Genomic DNA, 25028 nt, shown 5'->3' with positions numbered 1-25028 from the left:
GGCCAACAACTGCTCCCTTCAGCCCAGCCATGGCTGACACCAGGTCCAGCCCGTTGCCAGAAGGCGGCAATTCCGCATGGACATTAAAGTCCCCCAGAATTAATAGTCTGGGGAACTGTAGTGTCCAGGCGGCGGCCATCTCTAGCAGGGCAGGCAGGGCATCTGGAGGTGCATTGGGCGCGCGATACACCAGCCAGATGGCCATGCTCTCGGTTGTGCCCCACTCGAGGCCAACACACTCAATTCCTGGGATTGTCGGTGCAGGGAGAGCCCTGAAGGAGATGTTATTGCGGATCAGGATTGCCACTCCTCCTCCTTGCTCCATGGTCCGCGACTGAGGACAGAGAACCCGGCAGGGGCCAGCTCTTTGAGAGCGACTTTTTAACCATTTCTGGACCAAGTTTCCGTCACGCAAGCCAGGTCTACCCCCTGCTCTGTAAAGTAAGCTTGCAGAGTGAAGGCTTTGTTATTAATCAGCCTGGCATTGGACAGCATCAGTGTCGGAGGTGAGTTGTTCACCCTTGCCTCTACCCTCGTGGCTCGAGAGATGGGGCGGAGGTTTGAAGGGGTTCAAGCTTGGTCATTTCTCAAGCCCCTTCTATTGTCCAGCCTCCCCCCACTGCTGTCTCTGCCTCTTCCCCTTATTACTGGGATCCCCGCCCCCCCTTAGGTCCCCCTTTGGTGTTATTTTATCCTTGGTTGAGCTCGGTATTTGGGAGCTATCCATGACTGATGTTTCCTCCCTGAGTTGTCAATTGATTGATTTCTAGGGATTTTTTTTTTTTGCCCTGGTTCTGATTCTTATTTGGTTGCTTTGGTTCTGTTACCTTTGGCTTTTTCAATTTCAGGTGGATTGATTTGATTGTGTGTGTGGTAAAATTCAGGTGGGTTGGGGTTCCAGAGGGATGGCCCTGATCGTCTTACTACATCTCAGGGTTACCCAGTCTGGAGTTGGTTTGATCAGTTGATTGGATGTTAGTACATTTTATTTGCTCACATTCAGTTTGGGTGGAGGGGGAGGGCACCTTTTTGGTTGGATTTCAATGAATTAAGTAAGTGGTACATGTGGGACTGTAGTAATTGGTGTTTGGGTTGTTAATTGTGATTGGATACCGTGCTTTCTTCTTGTCTCTTTTTTCTCTTTGTTAACTTGGCTTTCTTCCCACCCTCCCTTTTCTTTCCACTTTTTTTGTTATTGGAAAAGTGCTCTTTTGATTTATCAGCTTACTCCCTTCCATTCCCCTCCCTTGCTTTGTTGTTAGGTTGGTTCTCACTTTCTCTCTCTTTTCTATCTTTTCCAGTCTTTCTGTTCCCTCTTCCTTGTTGTTAGGCAGATTTTCTCTCTTCTTTGTTTTTGAGCAGATCATCCCCCCCCCCCCCCACGTTTTCATTCCTTTCTCGGACCTGCCTTATTGTTGCTCTTTGGTTATTTTCCTCCCCTTCTCTTTCTATGTTGCTATATTCCCGCTTTAATTTATAACCGTTAGGGGTTCCCGCTTATTTTTTCTTTTTCTTTTTTGGAGAGCCTCCAGTCCCGCAGTCTGTTTAACCCCCCCCCCCCCAGTTCCTCTCGGTCAATTTTGATAGACAATTAGTTTTTTCTTCCCCAGTTAATTTCAACAGGTCCCAATTTCCCCAATCAGTTTTTATTAATGTCATCAGATCAGTTCCCTCCCCAATCAATTTATCAATCAACCCCCCCCATCACTTTTCAACAGTTCAGTTCCCTTCTACCCTATTTGATGTCTTTTTCAATTTAACTTTGCCGGAGCTCTGGGCCTCTGTTGGCTGGATCCTACGGTCTCTGTGGGTCACTGGTCGTGGAGTTGGCCGGTTTCCAGTTGGTTGGATCTGACGGTCCCCGCGGCCAAGCGATCTCTGAGGAAGTGGTGGGCTTGAGAGGAACGGAGAGGCCAGTGGGCTGGGAATGGTAGTGGCTCCGGTAGTCTGGGTGGGCTGGGAGTTCCTTCAGCGGTGGTGCGCAAGAAAGCCGAGGTGAGCCGAGCCTGGACGGGCTGGGGTGGAGCCTTGGGTGAGTCAACTCGGGTGGCAGTTGCCTTGCCGGTCCCCAGCCTCAAAAAGGTTGGGGACCACTGCCTTAGATGTTGTTTTAGGGTTTGTTTGTTTTTTCTAGATTTGGTTGTTTTGAATAGGGGTTTCTTTTTGGCGGCCTAGGTGTTTTGTGGGAGCAGCCTGCCTATGCGACTGTCCCGGCTGCCATCTGGAGTCCTGGTGGACTGTTTAGAGGATTGTTGCTATTTTATATATCTTCTAAGCACCTTCAGAGTAATTCAGTTTTTTCCTTTTCTTTCACCTAGCATGGTCTACTACTACTACTACTACTACTACTACTACTACTACTACTACTACTACTATTATTATATTTGTATGACCGCTGCTCTCGGAGAACTGGCTTGCGGTGGTTTACAATATTTCACGTACAAATCAATATTTTAAAAACATTAACATTCCCATTAAAACCCCATAAACAAAAAACTCATAACGATGGTGATATAATGATAACAAACTATTTCCCACACAGGATCGTAAAAAAAAAAAAAAGGCAAATGAATAATTGGGCATAGGATGTATCGATAGGGGAATTTGAGCCACTCTTATACTGGCCTCTGTCCCTAGGGGAGTGAGGGGGGCCCGATCTTAGCCCCCGGGACAAATGCCTGACGGAAGAGCTCTGTTTTACAGGCCCTACGGAACTCAGGGCCCGCAGCTCTTCAGGGAGCTCATTCCACCTGGTAGGGGCCAGGACTGAAAAGGCCCTGGCCCTTGTCGAGGCCAGGCTTGCCTCCCAGGGTCCTGGGATCATCAGCAGATTCTTATCCACAGAGTGAAGTGTCCTGTGAGGGGCATAAGGAGGTAGGCAGTCCCTCAAGTATGCAGGACCCAAGCTGCGTACAGCCTTGAAGGTTAAAACCAAAACCTTGAACCTGATCCGGAAACAGACTGGTAACCAGTGCAGCTGCTTCAGCAAAGGCTGAACATGGGTCTTCCAAGATGATTTAGTGAGGACCTTTGCAGCTGTGTTCTGTACCTGCTGCAACTTCTGAGTCAGGGAAAGGGGGTAGGCATAGAGTGAGGTACAGAAGTCTAACCTAGAAGTGACGATTGCATGGATCACAGTAGCTAGGTGTTCCAGTGGCAGGTAGTGCGTTAGTAGCCGAGCTTGGCATAGATGGAGAAACGCCGACCGGGCTACCTTGGTGACCTGGGCCTCCATGGAAAGTGAGGCATCCAGATTAACTCCCAAATTCCTGGCTTGGGGCACAGATGACAGTTACACCCCGTCCAGGCAGGGAAGATGCACTTCCTGTTCCTGCTCCCTTCAGCCCAGCCAAAAGACTTGGAGGGGCTGAGTTTCAGGCAGCTCCTCCTGATCCATCCAGCCATTGCTTCCAAAGAGCTGAGAAATATTTCTGGGGAGAGATCCTGTCGGCCATCCATCAAAAGATAGAGCTGGGTATCATCAGTGTAATGATGACACCCAAGCCCATAGCTCTGTACCAGAGGGCACATATACATGTTAAATAACGTAGGGAAGAGCATCGCTCCCTGTGGCATCCCACATGGGAGTGCAAAGGAGTCAGATAGCTCTTCCCCTACAGTGACCCTCTGTGTTCAGTTCTCTAGGGAGGAGATTAGCCAATTAAGAGCCACCCCTCCAATCCCAGCATCAGCAAGGCAGTGCACCAAAAGCTCCTGTTTGACCACATCAAATGTGGCTGACAGGCCTAAAAACACAAGAATGGTCGACCCGCCCCAGTCCAGCTGGTGTCAGAGATCATCTGTCAGGGAGACCAATACAGTCTCCATCCTATGGCCAGGACGAAAGCTGGATTGGTATGGATCAAGGGCCAAAGTTTCCTCCAAACATGCTAGGAGCTGGTCCACAGCAGCCCTCTCAGCTACCTTACCCAGGATGGTAGCTGGTGGGGTCCCGTTGATCCAGCAATGTTTTTTTCAGAAGAGGGCAAACCACTGCCACCTTGAACTGCTGAGGGAATTCTCCCGATGTAAGGGAGAGGTTTATAATCTCCCTCAGGAGATTCCCCTATCCACAGGTCGCTGGTCTTAAACAACCACGACGGACAGGGATCAAGGGGACAAGTGGACCCTAGCAATTTGTCCAATTGGTATAAAGAGAGCTGCCTGAAGCAATCAAACTTAATCCCCTGTAATGACCATGGAGCTTCTAGTTTGCCAACTGTATCAACCATGGCAGTAAGGTCACGACAGAGCTACAAGACCTTATCCACAAAATAGCTTGCAAAAGCCTCACAGCCAAGTTCCAATTGACTACTATTTTGATGCCCTCCCACAAGGACAGTAAGGGTCCGAACTACCCTAAATAATAGCGAATGCAATTTCTGCTGCAAAGTAATCACACTTTGCCACTTTCACCGCCATCTCATACACCCTTATAAGTGTGCATTATGTTCTTGCAGCTTCATCGCAAGTCTTCCGCCACACTCGCTCTAGCTGTCTCACCTTCCTCTACCTCTCCCGGAGCTCTGCAGTAAACCACGGATCCTATTTGAGGCGAGGGCGGAGAGGGCGCTCAGGAGCTCAATGGTGGCCAAAAGGAGGTACAGTCCTCCACTAAGGCTTCCAATGAGACACCGGAGGGCATCAGATCCGGCAAAGCATTCAGGAATCCTTCAGATTCCATAAGTCTTTGTGGGCAGCCACTCAAACAGGGAGGGAGGTGGCATCCGTAGGCAAGCCTTAAGGGTATGGTGGTCAGACTATGGAATGGTGTTTTTAGCCACCAGATCTATCTCACGCCAGCACCAAAGATCAAATCCAGGGTGTGGCCAGCCTGATGAGTGGGATCAGCAATAAACGGAAGAACCCTAGTGTTGCCATGGCCGACAGTGGTGTCCTGACAAAGCTCTCCCATACCTGCAAGTTGACGGCCGATGTTATATCAGTAGAGTTTATACTACAACTTTGAGTTGGATGAATATTGAAATATTAGAAACTTGTTAGGATAAGTTACACATCATAGGAGGGAACAACCACTGATGAAAGTTCAACACTGAAAATGGCACAAATGTAGAGTCCATTCTGGTTGCTTCATTAATTATTAAAATAGAGACAAGACACATGTTGACGATGGATTTAATATCTTATTAAGGAGCATTGTATAAATATTATATTGTATATTGATTTTGATAGCCTGGGATAGGTTCTCTTTTTTTCCTGTTAGTACGTTTATTCAGAACTGCCTGTTTTTCATCTTATGAGCCTTGGCAGGGAAACCGTCTCATTCAGAGCTCCATAGACTCAACTCAAGACCGAAAGAGGTGAGTTTGCATTTTTCATTCTGTCCGGGTCGTCATGAAACCTGGGAGGAAACTGGCACAAAGAAATGGGGTGGGGGGTGGGGGTGGAAACGCTGTAAAAAACACTGTAGTAGTGTGTTTTGCCTCCAGGAATCATCCTGAAAGCACTTTCCAGGCAGGTCAATAACACTTCCCAACAGGCCACGGCAGTCTCCCAGCAATAATGTTAGTCAGCCAGGGATATAAGGACGCAAGCCCATGATCTCCACGTCCTGGTGGGCCTGCAATGCAGTAGTTTTAATCTCCCCTTGCCCATTTCTTGCAGTCTGAGTTAATATGGTAAACTGGATGCCTAGATAGTAATAGGCTCCTCAGGTTGCAGAAATAAAAGTGGGGGGAAACTATTTCCCTCTCCCTGGCTAAAAGAAGCCACAGACGGATGGAGCAGTAGCTCCAGCATCCGTCCACGTCGCCATCTTGTTTCCAGTTACATGCACCTTCTGTTCCATGACAATATAATCTGCAGTTCTGAGGACTCTCACTGCCCACCCTACAATCAGCCTGATGAACACTTCTTGTGATTGATGACTGCTATACACCACTGATGATTTTATTACTGCTGTGTACATACATGTCTATTTGCATTTTCCATATAGATAGAAAACCAAGATGCATCAATAAAACTAAATACTTTTTTCAAGATATCTTACCTGTACAAGTTCTCTATAGGCAGATTTTGCAAGATTATATGGTACCAGAAGATTAGATGCCAAAAAATAGAGAACTTCCAAACCAGTAAAAATCATAGCAAATTTGTTGATGATAATGATAGTTTCCAGAGGGACAAGACAAAGCCGTGCCAGCAGAGGGAGCATGTGAGCAGAGAAGAGCCAGATCTGTTTGGTTTTCATGACGCAGGAGCAAAGGGTGCACACCACTAGCTGACCTGAAAATGATACAGGAGCATTAAACGGCAAGACATTTTTACTTTAAGAAAAAAACCTCTTTCAATATTTATTTAGGGCATTTTTACCCTACATTTTTCCAAAACTGTAATTAAGATGAGTTATAATGATATTAAAAATAAAATACAACTACAGATTCTTTAAAAAGACCAACATACACAAATAATTAAAATTCGGTGTCAAAAGCCCTCCAGAACTGCCTTGCATAATTGTGGAATCTTGGCAGTGAAAGCCTGTCTGAAATTTCTAGGAACAGGAGAGTCACTGAAAAAGCCCAGATATAGCAGGCAAGCACCATCCTAACTACTCTTCTGAGGTTCATTCGGCAAGATATTCCCCATAAAATTCATCAGTGACCTTTTAATAGATATGCATCTTGGCAAAGAAGGATTTGCACTATTCAAAACACTTAAAAGCAAAATGAATTTTGTGGCATTCTTTGTGTTGAGTGAGAAGATCTGTCTTGTCTTAAAGGCTGTCTTATACAATGATCTGCAATGTGAACCTACTAAAACTGTTAAGCTTTGAAACAGAGACATATCACCCTGCTGAACATCCTTATAGTGTTCCTGAGTCTTAAAAATGTAACCCCAAAGATGATGTGCTTGACCAGCTGCAGGCTCTTTCTTATATTACATGTTTAGGGAAGTTTCACTCAATAACATAGTTCAAATTAGGCTTGTTTAAGACTGCAATCCTATTATTGTGCTGTGTAATAAGATTAATTTAATAAACCCAACAATATATCTTATGCTTGCTGACCAGAAGATAACATTTAGGAACTCTTGATAAGATCTTGATAGTTTCGATGTTCACAAATCGCAAGTCTTCCGAGAGCCCGGGTTTACAGAGAAAAACTCAGAAATGACATTGACAGAAGTGACATAGAAACTACCCAAATTATAGACTCTTGATAAATGATATTTGAACTGTCAGGGCTAACTCTTGATCACTCACTTGCTTGACAAAAAGCAGCTAGGAGTCATTTCATGTTGAGCAGGGGAAATACTGCAGCTATAGCCCTGGCAAACATGTCAAGCCATAGCTTGCATTAACTGGAGTAATCAGGAGTTTACAAAACTCAAATCACTCAGGCCTCTGACTGAAACTCAACATACACTAATTCATCTTGTTGCCAGGACTATATACTTCGCTTCTCATGTGGACAATGTCAGTTACCTGTGATGTATGAGTGCAGAGTGCCGGTTAACCAAAACACAATTCTGGAATGCTAAACATGGATTAAACGTTGATTTAGAACCCTGGTTTGTGGGGGATAAACTAACGCAGGCTGCACACCTGCGTTTCTGTAGCATAGCCAATCTGAGTCAGGATTCTCCACATGAGAGAGAAATGGGGGAGGTACATATGTGAACCAAGCAAGATTTTAAACCTGCATGTGTCAGTTTAATGCTGGTTTAAAACAGCCCTGAATACTGCAAGTGTTTCCCAATTAAATGTCATCTGAGGCTATGGCTATCCACTACAACAGCTACCGACTTCCTTATCTATTCTTGTCCTGTCAAAGGGCATATACATATATACACACACACACACACACGCCAAACAGTAAGTTAGAAAATATTCACTAATTTAAACTCTGTGGTATGAAGTCTAACTAATTTCCTCTGGGGTTGCGCTTGCAAATTTTGCAAAGCCACAATACAAGATGTCTACATGATGTTGATAACTGCCAACTGGCTGGTGATCCCTGGCCCCAAGCAAGCATGTCGGTCCTCAACGAGGGCCAGAGCTTTTTTCATCCTGGCCCCCACCTGGTGGAACGAGCTCCATGAAGAGACCAGGGCCCTGCCTGAACTCCCACAGTTCCACAGGGCCTGCAAAAGGGAGCTCCTCCACTAGGCATTTGCCTGAGACTGACCACAGGTCCTGCCTCAGACATCCCCTCCATGGCCTGAAGCAGTCTGACCTCTCTTAGGGGGTTTAGTAACATTTCTGTTCTTGTTATGTTGTTATTGTTGGGATCACTGAAGTTGTGTTGTTTAGAACCACTGTTGGATTGTTATTGTTGTATACTATGTTGTATGTTGACTCATTCCATGTATCCCCCTATGATGTTGTATGTAAATCGCCCTGAGCCATATGGAAGGGCGGTATAGAAATCAAATAAATAAATAAAATAACTGAAAAACAACAGTAACAAAATAGTTGTATTCCAGTTGATTTTACAGAAGCAATATTTATTAATGGAGTCAGAAGTTTATTTGTCAAGGTCAGCAAAATGCAGTAAATATCTAGATCAGTAGCTGCTATTCCAATAATGTTTCAATGTTTCTGGGTTCCTCTTTCTTAAGACAATTCTACGCTACTGCTGCTGGTCCAAGGTGGCATTTTTAAAGAGATGCTACCCATTTCACTGAATTGCTACATAATTCAAAGGAGCAACATCTCACAGAAAATAATCTATTTCAAATGCTCTTACATCTTGCAAGTGGTCAGAAATTTTACATACTTAGCAAAGCATTGTGGTTATCTGAATAGAATAGAAATCTTATTACGGTTTTCACCAGGCATATAACAGAGGAAATTATACAATGCATCCCAGATAAAACATGTTAAAATACAAATTGTTGTTGTTGTTAGGTGCGAAGTTGTGTCCGACCCATTGCGACCCCATGGACAATGATCCCCCAGGCCTTCCTGTCCTCCACTATTCCCCGGAGTCCATTTAAGTTCGCACCGAAAATACAATATATATATAGAGGGAAGATTCCACCGTATCCCATACCATGTGAGACTCTGGTTCTGGCTGCCCTGACTCTGTCTCACACGTTTTGTTAAATTGCCCCTTATATGAGCAGTGTCGGGATGACAGCTTTGTTGCTTTGCTGGGAAACAACCCTTCTGTAAGTAAATCTATGACCTTGCAATTTCTGCTCTCTGACAAAGACCCAGAGGTTGCCAGAGTTTTAACTAAGATGCTTTTATAATATGCTGCCTACCTTGTATTTTATCTTTTATAGTTTATTTAATCATTTTAAGATCTGTTTGGTTATGTAACCCCATGGCCTATTTTATTATTTTGTTGAAATTTTAAACCCTATTTTTATATGTCTTATACATATTTGATGCCAATAAAAGGTGACTGACTGACTGACTGACTATATATATATATATTACTTTACTTTAAAACTTGGTAGTAAAATGTATAGTGGATTTTTAAAACTAGAGCAGAAATAGCTTTGATCCTGAAACAAAATCCTCATGTTTCATTTTTCATGGCCGACCCTACCAGCTCTACCAACTCTACATACTATTGAACAAAATTTAGCAACAGGTTTAATGATTTTGGGGGATTTGGGATGAACTCAGCACGGGCCTCGGCATAGAAAGGACAGCACAAAAAAACGTGTTCAAGGTCTTCTACCTGGCCAGAATTACAGGGGATCCTTTTAAATCTCCTTTCCAATATTGCTGAAGGTAGTGCCATACACCTATCTGTTTGCCTGCAGAACCATCCCTGGTTATTGAAAACGTTTTACCTGCTTAACGTTTTACCTGTTTAAACGTTTTACCTGCTTTGCGCTCCTGATTGTCCCCCTCTTTATCCTGGACTCGCCCCACCCCTTTCTCCTCCCACATTGCCCTTAACGCATTATTACTACCGCTCCCGCGGAGCGGTTTACAGATTGGTGCCACTAAACTGACCACATTTCATTAATGCTAAGACAGTAATGTCAAATCATTCAACTTTGAAAAGATTTCTGATCCAGATATAAATCTAGATATTGGATAGAAATTTTCAATGAAAAAATATTTACTAAATATTTACTAAAACCAAGGCCCCTTTTCCCTATCTCCCTTATGTTCATGTCATTTAGAAACACTTAAGAAATCCTGTGACTTAATATGCATCTTTTGTTGCAATAAGGAGAGTCAGTCAGAGAGTGGGGGGACAAATCCACCTGGGCAAGCCTATAAACTAGCAAAAGGCATAGCTGAAAATTGAAATATATGCAATACTCACTTTCCCATCAATCATCTAACTTAGCATATAAAATTATTTATATTTACAGAATTTAAAAGTATAAATATATTCTGTAAGAAAAGAAAAATATTTTCTGTAAGAAAAATTGCAAAAATACGCAACATTTGACGAAGAGTTGTGACTGACAGAGTCACCAAGCCGCCACTGTACGTGTATCTTAACTTTTGCCAACTGAGAGGTAGGAACAATAACAGCCCAAGGCAGAAACCAAATTCTGTAGGAAACTAAAGGAACAGAACAGTAGTAAACTAAACAGAACAGTAGTAGCTGGACCTGCCAACCTGTTTGGATATCAAGCTCAGTGCATTGAAAACATTCAACTCTCTAATAATGTATTGTTAGTAAACATATTATAGCACATTAATTGTTGACAAAATATTACTATTTTTAAACATTATTATTGAAAATGTATATCCCCCACTGCTTGTCTGTATAGATTCAAATGTCCACTCTGCCCTGAAAACTTACAGGGTGATTTTGGATGAATCACACGCTCAATCTTAACTTCTCACATGATTGTTGTGAGGATAAGAGATTTATGTAAGACACTGCTCCCCTTTCTTTGTTTATTTATTTATTGTATTTATATACCGGCCTCCCTGAAGGCTCAGGAAAAGTTGTGCGGGAAAGTTAGGTATATAGTTGATTGAGTGGCAGATAAAAAATTGGGTTTCTGGGTGGGTACAATAGATGAGGTTTGAAAAGGTAAGGATATGGGGAGCCACTGGAAGGAGGGAAAAAGAAATACAAGAGAAATTGAAATGCCCTTTAAAAGTCCTTGCAGGTTCCCCACCTGGTCCAGCCTGGAAGCTGAAACTGTACAACTTGGCCGTGCTTTTCCCAGGTAAAGGCTTCCAGGGGTAGGGCAAGAGGGATATGAAAATGGAGTGGGAGGGCAGAAAGGAAAAAAATGGTATGGAAAAGGGATAGATTGAAGGGGAGAGAGAGGAAATAGTGGGGTAGGGGGTACTGAGATACCCCCTATAAGCCCTTGTGGTCTCTAAAGCAGGGATTAATTAATAGTACACAAAATTCTGACAGAACTTTGCATAGGCCATAAATCACACTCATTGGATTATACTGTGCTTAAAAACCAGGTGTTATAATAATAAGGTCTTCTTGTTAGAATCATAGAATCATAAAATCATAGAGTTGGAAGGGGCCATACAGGCCATCTAGTCCAATCTTAGCTCACCTTCAGCTTTGGCTTTTCTTATGATTGATCTACAGTGCCTAGTAACCTGTAGGTACTCTTCTTTAGAGCTCTGTCCTTCCCTCCATTTCCTGAACATTTTCCTTTTCTTTCTTAGTTCCTCTTGAAGTTCTCTGTTCATCCAAAAAGGCTTCTTAGAGCTCCTGCAGTGTTTTCGTCTTTCTGGGATAGTCATTGATTGAGCATGCAATAGCTCCTGTTTGAGTAGCGCCCACCCTTCACATGCTCCCTTCCCTTCCAGCATTGTCGTCCATGGTATGACACTCATCATGTCTCTGAGTTTATTAAAGTTTGCCCTACGAAAATCCAACATCCGCGTCTGGCTACAAGCTTCCTTGGCTCCCCATCTCAAAAGGAATTCTATGAGGACATGGTCACCTCCCCCTAGGGTCCCCACCTCCTTCACCTCATCCACCAACTCTTGCCTGTTGGTCAGTATTAAGTCCAGTATGGCTGAACCTCTTGTGGGTTCATCTACCATTTGATAAATGAAACTGTCAGCCAGGCAGGTCAGAAAGTTACATGACTGAGGACGCTTCGCACAGTTTGTTTCCCAGCACAAGTCACCCATGATGACAAGGTCCTGCCGCTTGGATATTGTCTCAAGCTGCTCACGAAGTGCAGCATCCACATCCTCTCGTTGGTCAGGGGGTCGGTAGCAGACACCAACCACCACACTGTTTGTTTTCCCCTCGCTTATTTTCACCCAGATGCTTTCCACTGTAGATATGCTCTCCTTCACTAGAATTTCCTGACAGGTAAGCCCTTTCCTCACATACAGTGCCACTCCTCCACCTCTTCGATCTATTCTGTTTTTTCTGAACAGTTCATATCCATCCACCATTACATTCCAGTCATGAGAATCATTCCACCACGTTTCTGTGATGCCTACTAGATCATACCTTTCCATCAGCATGAGAAGTTCCAGCTCTTCCTTTTTATTGCCCATGCTTCGGGCGTTAGTATAAAGACATCTGAATCCTTTTACTTTTGGTTCCCTACGAGCTGGCCTTGCCGGTTGGGCTGCCTCCGATCGTTTTCCTTCCATACACTCCCTATGTTGATCGTCTCCTTCCCCTAGTGGCTTTAGTTTAAAGCTCTCCTGATGAATCTCCCCAGGTTCCTGCCAAACACATTCTTCCCCAGTTTCGATGAGTGCAGTCCATCAGGTGCTAGTAGGCCTTCCTCAAGAAAGCCTATCCCATGGTCCCAGAAACCAAATCTCTCCTGCCGGCACCAACTAGTAGATTGATGTTAGTAGATTGATGTTTTAATGGGAATTTTCATGGGATTAGTTGTTGTGACCCGCCTCGAGCCTATCGGGAGAGGCGGGAAATAAATCTAATAATAATAATAATAATAATAATAATAATAATAATAATAACTACGCAGCCAGTGATTCACCTCCATTATCTTCCTCTCCCGACACATTCCTCTTCCCTTGACAGGCAAGATTGAAGAGAATACCACTTGTGCCCCCATTTGCTTGAGCTTCCTCCCCTAATCTTGATAGTCTTTTTTAATAGGAGTGATGGTATTCAGGGACATGTCATTTGTTCCCACATGGACCATCACAAATGGGTAGCGATCCGTAGATTTGAGGAGTTTGGGCTGCCTTTCTGAAACATCTTTAATTTTCGCCCCTGGCAAGCAACACACCTCTCAGGTTAGGGGGTCGGGCCCAGCCACATGGCGATCCATTCCTCTTAGCAGGGAGTCTCCAATTACCAGTACTCTCCTTTTTTTTTTCTTCTCAACTCCATTTCCTTCTGTCCCCGTGGCCTCTTCCCTTTGTCTTAGAGTTTGTTTTGGGACCTCTTCCCTCGTTGACCCTTGCACCTCCTCTGCAAGGGCCTGAAATCTATTCTGGAGCTCCAAAGGCCCTGAGAACTGTCTCGCTCTTCGCCGTTCAGTCTTTTTCCGAACTGTCTGCAGAGGCTCCCTATTGTGTTCAATTTCCTTATCCTCTTCAGGACTGGTTGTATTCTCTTTATTCCAAGTTGCAGAGCTCTGGACTATGAACTCCTCCCCTTTCTTACTTTGGGTCAGAGTAAAAATTCTGTTGGAGTAAAAAATTGTTGGAAGGTTCCTGCTAATTATCACTGATGACACAGTACTGTCTGTGATTTCTTTCCTGAGACAGCAAAGCCGATTAGAGAAAATTTAAAAACTATTTTTATGTTCTGTTCATGTTACATTTTCAGGAAAGTAAGACCTTTGAGTAGCTTTAAAATCTCTGTAAGGTATTTAAACAGACTGGAACACACCCGAGAAAGGTATCTGTTCAGATTGCTTACAGCATTAATCTGTTTTGCAATCCAAAGTGTAATTTGTCAAAATTGGTTAAAGAAATTAATGTGATTATGTACACATTACCTGTGAGCACAGCACAGGGTACTGCAGCAGATGAGAGCAGTGGACTCAAATCTGGAGAACTGAGTTTGATTCCCCATTTCTTCTCCAGATGAAGCCACTGGGTGATCTTGCGCCAGTCACAATTCTCATCAGTGCCAAGAATACTGTCCTGCTGGAAGTCCATATACAGACTTATGTTGTGAGTTAATTATGCGTACTTATTTTTGTTTCTGAATGTGCTATTTCTTTCATTACAGAAAGTGTCTTAGGAAAAAACTGGACGTGATGGTATCCTTGTGATCACCATGAGGATGCTACCTCAATTTTAAAAGGATTTTTAAATGCCACAGTGAGCTAATTAGCACAGAACTGTTGTCCTCTCTCATCTTTTCAGGTGCCGAACCAGCTGTGGGGAGTGTGTGTACATGGCCATTAGGACTGCTAACCTCCAGGTGGTAGATGGAGACCTCCTGGGATTATAAATGACTTCCAGGTGTGTGAGATCAGTTCACCTGGAGAAAATGGCTGATCTGGACACTATGGCATTATACTCATTGAAGTCCCTTTCCTTCCCCAAACCCTGGCCTCCTCAACCCCCTCTCTCCAATCTTTCAAAACTGGAACTGGAAACCCTAGCAGCCATGTCAATACTTGACAGAGAGGAGGGAAACAATAATCATCATCTTTAAACTGGCCCGCAGCGCAGCGCGCTGCGGACTTAATAATGCAGTAAGGGCTGTCTGGGAGGAGTTAGGGCGGGCCCTGCCCGGGATAAAAACTCGGAGGGGCCATTCAGGAGCCGCAAAGCGGCTCCTGATTGGCCCCTCCGAGTGTCCATCCCGGGCCAAGCAGCCAATGGGGAACCGCGCAACGCGCGACTCCACATTGGCCGCTTGGCCCGGCCTCGCCTACCGGCCTTCAGGCCGGCACTCCTCCATCTTTGGTAAGGAGCAGGATGCGGCGTCCCTGCTCCTTTCCCACCCCGGGGAACCTACATCCTCGCGATCCCCCTCGCCGCCCGTTGCCACCTCCCCCCGCGTGCCCAAGAGGTCCCCGCGCCCCTGCTGCCGGCCCGTGCACCCTGCGCCTGCTGCCGCCGCCGCCACTACCAACCCGGTCTTTGCCCTCGCCGCCACACCACACGGCCGCTGCAGCAACAGCTCGCTGCTGCCGAAATGGCTCACCGCCCCAGAGGCCGCGCCGTCCTAGCGCTCATTTTATCCATGGGTAAAATGGGCTTTCTTTCGAATAACATATAAAAATGTACGCATATTTCCAACGTGTTGAACATTCCAAAGCCTCCGATTGGCCTCCAGTGTCCCCGGCCCTCCCCCCCCCGAGACCCTGGCCTCGTGCCAGGAAGAGGAGCAGGGTCCCTGGCCCTTCCGCTCGGCGTGAAGGCCCTTCCCCCCAGCCCATGGGGTGGTGTCGCGGTGGTCTTAAGCCTGTTCTGCGGGACGAAGCCTCTGGCAGCGGGGGCTCAGCGGCGGCGGTGTTAGGGGGGGGTGGAGGCAGTATCAGCATTCCGCGGGGTAGCCCGCCCACGTCTCCCGGCCCCTGGGCTCCTGTCATTGCGGTGGAGTAGCCGGCCCCTACCTTGGCCATTCGGCATCCGGTGCCGCTCCTCGTGCCTGGGCGAGGACTGGGTGGCACATGACGTCATGGCTGGCGGTGGTGGGCTCCTGCAGTTTGGGGAAGTTCCGGGCGACACAGGACATCAGGGCTGGAGGTGGCAAGCTGCTCCTGGCTGGGGAAGTTCCAGGAGGTGTGGGATAACGGGGCTGGCCGTGGCGGGCTCCGCCTTGATGGGCGAGATCCGGGTGACGCGGGATGTCAGGGCTGGCAGTAGTGGCGTGGAAGGCCTGTCCTGGGGTCAGGCAGTGGGCTTGCAGCACCCTGGCCGGCGCCGATCGTGAGGTTCAAAGGCCCCGAGAACTGTCTCGCGGTTCGCTGTTGAGTGTTTTTCTGAACTGTCTGCAAAGGCTCCCTAGTGTGGTCAATCTTATTCTCTTCAGGACCGGTTGTATCCTCTTTATTTCTAGTTGCAGGGCTGTGATCTATGAACTCTTCCCCTTTCTTACTTTGGGTCAGAGTAATAATTCTGCTTTCTAATCCCCTAATCCTTTCCTCCAAAAGTCTTACCAGCTTATACTTGGGGCAGCTGTAGTCCATCTTGTCTTCTGGGAGGAAGGCAATCATGTCACACTCACTGCAGATGATGGGATGAGTGTCCTGGAGGTCCATTGTAATGTCTAGGCAGTGCAAGTACTAGGGAAATATAATCTACTGATTCTAATTGCTCAGCCAAGAACCCCAGGCTAAGAGCCACAGGCCAAGAGCCCTTTGTCTCTCGCGCTCTGGCGAGGAGCAGCCCTTTTTAATCCCCCCAACAATTACCCAGCAATCACCTCACCCAGTCAGCACAATAGCCTCACCTGGTCAGCAGCAACTCTCCCCAGTAGCTCTCTCCACGTGCTCTCAGTTGTCTGAGTGTTCAGGATGTCTGAGTTGGAATAGGGCCAATCAGGATGCAGCCAGCACTGGCCCTGCCCCTACAGCTCCCACTCTCCATTGTTTGGCTGCTCGCCACTTTACTCGCAGACGCGCCTGACTGCCAGAGCCAGCACATCTGCTGCAGTCCACGCCTCCACCATGCCGCTGGCGTGCTCTGTCTCAGAACAACGGCTGCTTATGATTCTCCCCAGCACTATTGGAACCTTGCTGGGGGGAAATGACATAAATGGCTCATGGGAAGGAGCGCTGAATGCTTGGGGATGGGCAGTCCTTGCCCTGCTGACAGTCTTCTGCTTCTTCTACCTTGAGCCCACTTTCAGTGTCGAATGCAGCCGCCCTCCATCTTCCGAGGGACTTTCCTATGTGCCTGTACGCACCCTGTGCATATGACCCCCATCTTGCTTTATCCATGCCCAGCCTCCCCTCCTCCGTGTTTCCCCCCTCCCTGTCTCCTTTGTGAGGTCGACCGCCCCGCCGTGTGAGCAATACAGGTCCCAGGCGCCGCCTGCGCTTGAGAATGCCGAAACCACAGCAGACTGGCCGGCCTCTCCCTCCCTCCGGCAGACACGCCTTGCCACTAGCACCTGCTGCGGGACAGGAGAAAGAGCAGGCGGTGCCTGTGTCGCCATTACATGTTCTGCCCTTCCTCTGCTACATCCTGTCCCCAGCCACGCTGCTGATGGCGCGTTTTCGACTGCTCCGCAGTCTGTCTCCCAATGCCCTCCAAGTCACGTCACGCAAGTGACTCTGACCTACTCAGCAACCTCCGCTGCGAGTAGGGTTGTGCGATTCGGCTGCTTTGGCGGCTGTTCCCACCGGGAGAGGGCGGTGCCGGCAGCGGCATGACAACGGGCGCAACCACTCCGTGAAAGTCTCTTTGAGAGAGGCAGTGTTAAAGTAAACCATTTTAAAATTAGTTTGTTTCAGAGGACATTATCAGCCCTGTAAATACACAAAGCCAGCTAAGAAAGCATTGAGATGTATCAGTGCTGGTAGCTGAAGAGGGGATAAGCCATCCCTAAAGCAAGTTTCAGATTTCCACCTCCTCCTCAAGCATGACAAAAAATTCCAGGACACACATCTAAAAAGGTGAAAGTACTTTTTAAAGCCCATCTACCATAACATTCCTTGAGGTAAAGTGGGCTGCTGAAAAGGCACTGCCAGAAGGCAAGTTCATTTCCAGTTATATCAGGTTAAACACTTTCATAAAGCAAGGGAAAAAATCTCTCTGAAGTGCAGGGCAGAGCATTGTACATTTTGTAAAGGAAGGTTCTAATAATCTCAAAAATTAATCAAAGTCACAAAGCTATGGTAGAGATTAGACTCCTAAATCAGCATTGAACGCAAAGTTAACTTATTTGAAGTCTATATCTATGCAGCAAATTTGCAGATTGACACATTTCTTATTTCTTTAAAGTTCACTTTAATTTTTTTAAATAATGACTTGGAAGTCATTTTGGAAAAAAAGACTAATATCTATAATTTTGACCTCAATTTTAGTGATTAAAAAAAATCTTATAGCATATTTATCTTACAGAAAGTAACAGTAATTTGTACAGTTATATCCCCTATAATGAGGATTAGTAATGGTGCCTTGTACGTAAGATTTGGGCTAGAGGTGTATAACATCTATTTTCCCAAATCCCAGCTCAGGAATGCAAACCATAGAAGTGTCTGAAGGGAATAGTGATGGTACCCTAAGAACTTGCCAACAACTAAGGGGCCTTAGCAAAAGACAAAAGGAAAGACATTCATAGAATCTTAAGGCTGAAATCATAATATCCAACACTTGGCCATAATGCTTGATCCTCTACTTTTAATATAATGAAATGCAGTCAGTGAGACTGCAGTCAGGGACTATGGCTCACTACAAGATTTTATCACCCTTGTGCTGAAGATCAATACAGGCAACCTATTTGTTACTGGACACACTCTGAAGCACTACTGCTCATCCTCAAATCCTCAAACAGCTTTGAGCCAAAATGGCTGAAGGTTAATTACTCCCAGTTCTCCCACCTGCCTACCAAGCCCTGGTAACAGTGCTCTTACCTGCTTAAATGAAACCAGTAGGATCAAGACACTCTTAGTAGCAGTTGTCCTGATGTGGAACACTTGCTCCACTTTGACATTTTCTTGATGTCTACTTTAGCGGCCTTTTCTCTTTGCTGAGGGTTTAATTCATTTTTACCTGCTATTAATCCCCTCTCTATACCCTGCCAGCTGATTTTATCACTGCTGCAACTTTTATTGTAGAAATTGTATCACTTATTTTAATAGATTTAAACTATTTTTGTTGTTGTTTTTGCTGCTGTTAATCTTTTCAGGCAAAACCTGACCTGGATAGTTCAGGCAAGTCTGATCTCACAAGTTGAGCAGGATCAGCCCTGGCTGGTACTTGGGAGTACAACCCCCAAGGAATACCAAAGTCATGATGGGGGCAGGCAATGGCAAACCACTTCTAAATGTCTTTTGAATCATAGAATCATAGAATCATAGAGTTGGAAGGGGCCATACAGGGCATCTAGTCCAACCCCCCGCTCAACGCAGGACTAGCCCTAAGCATCCTAAAGCATCCAAGAAAAGTGTGTATCCAACCTTTGCTTGAAGACTTCCAGTGAGGGGGAGCTCACCACCTCCTTAGGCAGCCTATTCCACTGCTGAACTACTCTGACTGTGAAAAACTTTTTCCTGATATCTAGCCTATATCGTTGTACTTGAAGTTTAAACAGAAACAGCATCCTGCCCTCCTCCAAGTGACAACCTTTCAAATACTTAAAGAGGGCTATCATGTCTCCTCTCAACCTCCTTTTTTCCAGGCTGAACATTCCCAAGTCACTCAACCTATCTTCATAGGGCTTGGTCCCTTGGCCCCAGATCATCTTCGTCACTCTCCTCTGTACCCTTTCAATTTTATCGACGTCCTTCTTGAAGTGAGGCCTCCAGAACTGCACACAGAACTCCAGGGGTGGTCTGACCAGTGCCGTATACAATGGCAGTGGTCCCCAACCTTTCTGAGGTTGGGGACCGGCAGGGCATTGGGGCGCGGCCCGCGGCCCGCGCCACGCCCACGCATCGGCCGCGCCCGCGGGCTGCTCCCCCGCATTATCCGCATGGGCGCGGCCCGGCCCCGATTCCTTCTCCCCTCCCTCCCGCAGTAAGAAGCCGGGCCGCAAGCTTGCGGCCTAGGAAGTTTTTTACTGCGGGGGGGGGCGGGGAGAGGGAGCCGCTGCCCGGCGCCATGGCCTTCGCAGCCCGGCACCGGGCCGCAGCCCGCAGGTTGGGGACCACTGTACAATGGGACTATGACATCTTGTGGTTTTGATGTGATGCCCCTGTTGATACAGCCCAAAATGGCATTTGCCTTTTTTACCACTGCATCACACTGCCTGCTCATGTTTAGTTTACAATCCACAAGTACCCCAAGGTCTCGTTCACACACAGTGCTACCTAGCAGCGTATCCCCCATCCAGTAGGCATGCTTTTCATTTTTCTGACCCAGATGCAGAACTTTACACTTACCTTTATTAAATTGCATCTTGTTCTCATTTGCCCATTTTTCTATTGTGTTCAGATCTTGTTGAACTCTGTCTCTATCTTCCGGAGTATTTGCCAGTCCTCCCAATTTGGTGTCATCTGCAAACTTGATGAGTAGTCCCTCCACCCCCTCATCTAGATCATTAATAAATATGTTAAAAAGTACCAGGCCGAGCACCGAGCCCTGAGGTACCCCGCTACTCACCTCTCTCCAGTCTGATGAAACACCATTGACAACAACTCTTTGAGTGCGGTTCTCTAACCAATTCCCTATCCACCTGACTATCTGAAAATCCAGATTGCAGTCCTTCAACTTATCCATCAGAACATCATGGGGAACCTTGTCAAAAGCTTTACTAAAATCCAAGTAAATGACATCAACCGAATTTCCCCGATCCAGCAAACCTGTTACTTGGTCAAAAAAGGAAACCAGGTTGGTCTGGCAGGACCTGTTGGAGACAAATCCATGCTGACTTCCTTGGATCACCAAATTGTCCTCCAGATGTTTGCAGATCGCTCCCTTTAATATCTGCTCCATTATCTTCCCTACAACAGAGGTCAGACTCACTGGTCTGTAGTTTCCCGGGTCATCCTTCCTCCCTTTTTTGAAGATCGGAATAACATTTGCTCTCTTCCAGTCCTCCGGGACATCTCCAGTCCTTAAAGAGGTTCCGAAGATGATGGACAAGGGCTGTGCAAGTTCTCTGGAAAGTTCTTTGAGTACTCTCGGGTGCATTTCATCCGGACCAGGGGATTTGAACTCATCCAGTGCAGCTAAATGCCTCTCGACAACCTCTCTATCCATGTTAACCTGCCACCCAGACACTGTCCTTTGGCTACTGCCATCTCTAGATGTGCCTAAATCCTTTGACCTGTGGGAAAAAACAGATGTAAAATAGGCACTAAGCCTTTCTGCTTTCTCTGCATCTTCCGTTAGAGTTAGTCCATCCGCACCCAACAGTGGGCCTATTGCGTCCTTTACTTTACGTTTGCTCCTCACATAACTGAAAAATCTTTTCTTGTTACAATGGGCTTCCCTGGCCAATCTTAGCTCACTCTCAGCTTTGGCCTTTCTGATGATTGATCTACAGTGCCTAGTAACCTGTAGGTACTCTTCTTTAGAGCTCTGTCCTTCCCTCCATTTCCTGAACATTTTCCTTTTCTTTCTTAGTTCCTCTTGAAGTTCTCTGTTCATCCAAAAAGGCTTCTTAGAGCTCCTGCAGTGTTTTCGTCTTTCTGGGATAGTCATTGATTGAGCATGCAATAGCTCCTGTTTGAGTAGCGCCCACCCTTCACATGCTCCCTTCCCTTCCAGCATTGTCGTCCATGGTATGACACTCATCATGTCTCTGAGTTTATTAAAGTTTGCCCTACGAAAATCCAACATCCGCGTCTGGCTACAAGCTTCCTTGTCTCCCCATCTCAAAAGGAATTCTATGAGGACATGGTCACTTCCCCCTAGGGTCCCCACCTCCTTCACCTCATCCACCAACTCTTGCCTGTTGGTCAGTATTAAGTCCAGTATGGCTGAACCTCTTGTGGGATCATCTACCATTTGATAAATGAAATTGTCAGCCAGGCAGGTCAGAAAGTTGCATGACTGAGGACGCTTCGCAGAGTTTGTTTCCCAGCACACATCTGGAAAATTGAAGTCACCCATGATGACAAGGTCCTGCCGCTTGGATATTGTCTCAAGCTGCTCACGAAGTGCAGCATCCACATCCTCTCGTTGGTCAGGCGGTCGGTAGCAGACACCAACCACCACACTGTTTGTTTTCCCCTCGCTTATTTTCACCCAGATGCTTTCCACTGTAGATATGCTCTCCATCACTAGAATTTCCTGACAGGTAAGCCCTTTCCTCACATACAGTGCCACTCCTCCACCTCTTCGATCTATTCTGTTTTTTCTGAACAGTTCATATCCATCCACCATTATAATCCAGTCATGAGAATCATTCCACCAAGTTTCTGTGATGCCTACTAGATCATACCTTTCCATCAGCATGAGAAGTTCCAGCTCTTCCTTTTTATTGCCCATGCTTCGGGCGTTAGTATAAAGACATCTGAATCCTTTTACTTTTGGTTCCCTATGAGCTGGCCTTGCCGGTTGGGCTGCCTCCGATCGTTTTCCTTCCATACACTCCCTATGTTGATCGTCTCCTTCCCCTAGTGGCTTTAGTTTAAAGCTCTCCTGATGAATCTCCCCAGGTTCCTGCCAAACACATTCTTCCCCAGTTTCGATGAGTGCAGTCCATCAGGTGCTAGTAGGCCTTCCTCAAGAAAGCCTATCCCATGGTCCCAGAAACCAAATCTCTCCTGCCGGCACCAACTACGCAGCCAGTGATTCACCTCCATTATCTTCCTCTCCCGACGCATTCCTCTTCCCTTGACAGGCAAGATTGAAGAGAATACCACTTGTGCCCCCATTTGCTTGAGCTTCCTCCCCAGATCTTGATAGTCTTTTTTAATAGGAGCGATGGTATTCAGGGTATTTAGGATCTCTTGGTGATATTTTGCCTGGCAACCAGACAATCTTAGGATCTCTTGGTGATATTACACACATGCCATACAATAATAAATAATCTTCAGGAAAGATATTGAAGAAAACAGGCTTAGAAGATTGGTGTAATAAGTACACCATAACCCGTAATTCACAATTTGAATCTGGGGCCTAAACAAAGTGCACCACTCCAGAGATGAGGATGAAAGAACTCCTAAATACTTGGGTAAACGAGAGAAAATTTCAAACTAACCTATAAGGCTGCACAAAACCACTGTTACTATTTTTGCTTACTAATATTATAAAGAGCAACATACAACTGGCTGAAGATTCAGGTGGGTAGCAGTGTTAGTCTGAAGCAAAAGAACAAATTTGAGTCCAGTGGTATACTTTATTCTAGGTGTAAGCTTTCATGTGCACAGCACCCTTCTTTAAATACACTGACACAGACTTCCTCAAGCCTTACATAGTTGCAAGGTCAAGAGGAATAAGTAACTGAGCAATAAGTCTAGCTAAATTGAATAAGACCTGGGAATAGCAGCAAATTTGCATACTTATTATTATTATTATTATTATTATTATTATTATTATTATTATTATTATTATTATTATTATTATATTTATTTCCCGCCCCTCCCAACAGGCTCGTGGCGGGTCACAACAACTAACCCCATTAAAATTCCCATTAAAACATCAATCTACTAACAATCTACTAAATGAAACAGATGTGAGAACTAAGGGCATTTCCACACATCGGTAAAAATAGTGTTATGATAGCTGAATGGCGTAGCGCTAAATATTATTGTGCCTCCCAGCCACTCCTCACCTTTTTGCTGTCTCGCTGTTGTCTGCTGCCTTTTTGCGCTTCTTGCCCTCCACAACCGTGGCTGGAAATGGCAGAAGAGAGCAACGCGCTTTATAAGTGACTCTCTTCTGCCTGTCAATCAATCCAGGTACCAATCCCCTTTCTCCCACGATGCCTCCAAATTTTTTTAAATTCATACTCATAGATGCATAGTGCTTTTTGAAAACCACCTTTTATGGAATCATGAGTCTTGATACTTTTAAAAATTAATCTCGTTCCTGATTTTGGAAGGGGGGACTTTAGAGAGGCATGCTTTGTGTTACAACTTTGGGGGGAAATATTTATGGCATCGCCTGCACGCTTGTCCACCTATTCGTTATTCCAGGATGTTAGCCATTTTTAAAAAGACATTCCCATCCCCGGGAACAAGGGAGAAGGAGGCGGTGTAAGGGACGAGGCAGGCACCTTTATCACATTTGAACCTCGTCACCCCAAGGGGCAGACATGACTCGGTGCTTGCACAGGGGATACCTTTACCTTTACCTTCTCTCTGCTGGTTGCTCTCCATTAACTAGTGCTAAATAGGCGGGTGAATTCACTTTATGTGATTCCCCAACTCACGCTTTAAAATGGAGGATGTAGCAAGCCAGTTACTGCCCAGGCATTGGATGTTGGTGACATCCAGAATATAACGACCATGTAAAGTCAACATTTTACTACATTTAACAGGTGCAAAAATCCCCTAAGTTTGAGTCCAGTGGAACCTTTAAGACCAACAAAGTGCAATATTGGGTATGAAAATTGAGTGATTTAGCATGTGTAGATGCACACTTCTTCAGATACACCGAAACAGACTTCCTCAAGCATGATATTTAGATGAGGAGGTGTTAGTTTCTAGGAACGGCTAATTGGAGTCAAGATGAATAAGTAACTAAGCAATAAGTATAGCTAAGATTGAGTTAATGCAGTAGGTAGCAGCAATTTAGTATATATAGATAATAAAATAATAAACGATATGAGAACTAAGTTTGAATCCAGTGGCACCTTAAGACCTACAAAGTTTAATTCCAAGTATAAAAGAGAACTGAGTGATTTAGCATATATAGTGTGATAAGAATCAGTATAATTCGGTAGAAATTTGTCAACAGAATACAATGTTCATAGCAAACACTCTTTTCCAACAACCCAAGAGACGACTCCACACATGGACATCACCAGACAGTCAACACAGAAATCAGATTGATTATGTGCTCTGCAGTCAAAGATGGAGAAGTTCTATACAGTCAGTAAAAACAAGACCAGGAGCCGATTGTGGTTCAGATCATCACCTTTTTGTTGCAAAATTTAGGCTAAAATTGAAGAAAGTAGAGAAAAGCACCAGGCTACTCAGGTATGAACTAAATCATATCCCTGGTGAATATACAGTAGAGGTGACAAATATATTTAAGGAATTAGATCTGATAGAGTGACTGAAGAACTATGGACGGAGGTTCGCAACGTTGTACAAGAGGTACCAACTAAAACCATCCCAAGGAAAAAGAAATGCAAGAAAGCAAAATGGCTGTCTGAGAAAGCTTTACAAATAGCTGAAGTGAGAAGGGAAGTGAAAGGCAAGGGAGAAAGAGAAAGATACATCCAACTGAACGCTGAATCCCAGAGAATAGCTAGAAGAGATAAGACTGCCTTCTTAAATGAACAGTGCAAACAAATCGAAGAAGAAAACAATGGAATAGGAAGGACCAGAGGTCTCTCAAAGAAAATTGGAGATATGAAGAGAACGTTTCAAGCAAAGATGGGTATGATAAAGAACGTTTCAAGCAAAGATGGGTATGA

At 45.4% G+C, this 25028-nt stretch overlaps 1 protein-coding gene across 5 annotated transcripts in view; it reads right to left on the bottom strand.

The window, feature by feature from the left end:
• The window catches only part of RNF145 (ring finger protein 145), a 214941-nt gene that overhangs the window by 46604 nt on the left and 143309 nt on the right, over nt 1-25028 (bottom strand). For all 5 annotated transcript variants that reach the window (XR_013229158.1, XR_013229160.1, XR_013229159.1 and 2 more), the window contains one exon: nt 6011-6246. Coding sequence is in view for 2 of the 5 variants with exons in the window: in XM_077326384.1 (XP_077182499.1) it covers nt 6011-6246 (236 nt within the window). In the remaining 3 variants the exon portion in view is untranslated. The remainder of the gene's footprint in view (nt 1-6010; nt 6247-25028) is intronic.

The sequence above is a fragment of the Paroedura picta genome, chromosome 3, assembly GCF_049243985.1.
Source record: "Paroedura picta isolate Pp20150507F chromosome 3, Ppicta_v3.0, whole genome shotgun sequence".
NCBI classification, from domain to species: domain Eukaryota; kingdom Metazoa; phylum Chordata; class Lepidosauria; order Squamata; family Gekkonidae; genus Paroedura; species Paroedura picta.
Note: the sequence above shows the minus strand (reverse complement) of the source record. Positions and strands in the feature narration are given on the sequence as shown.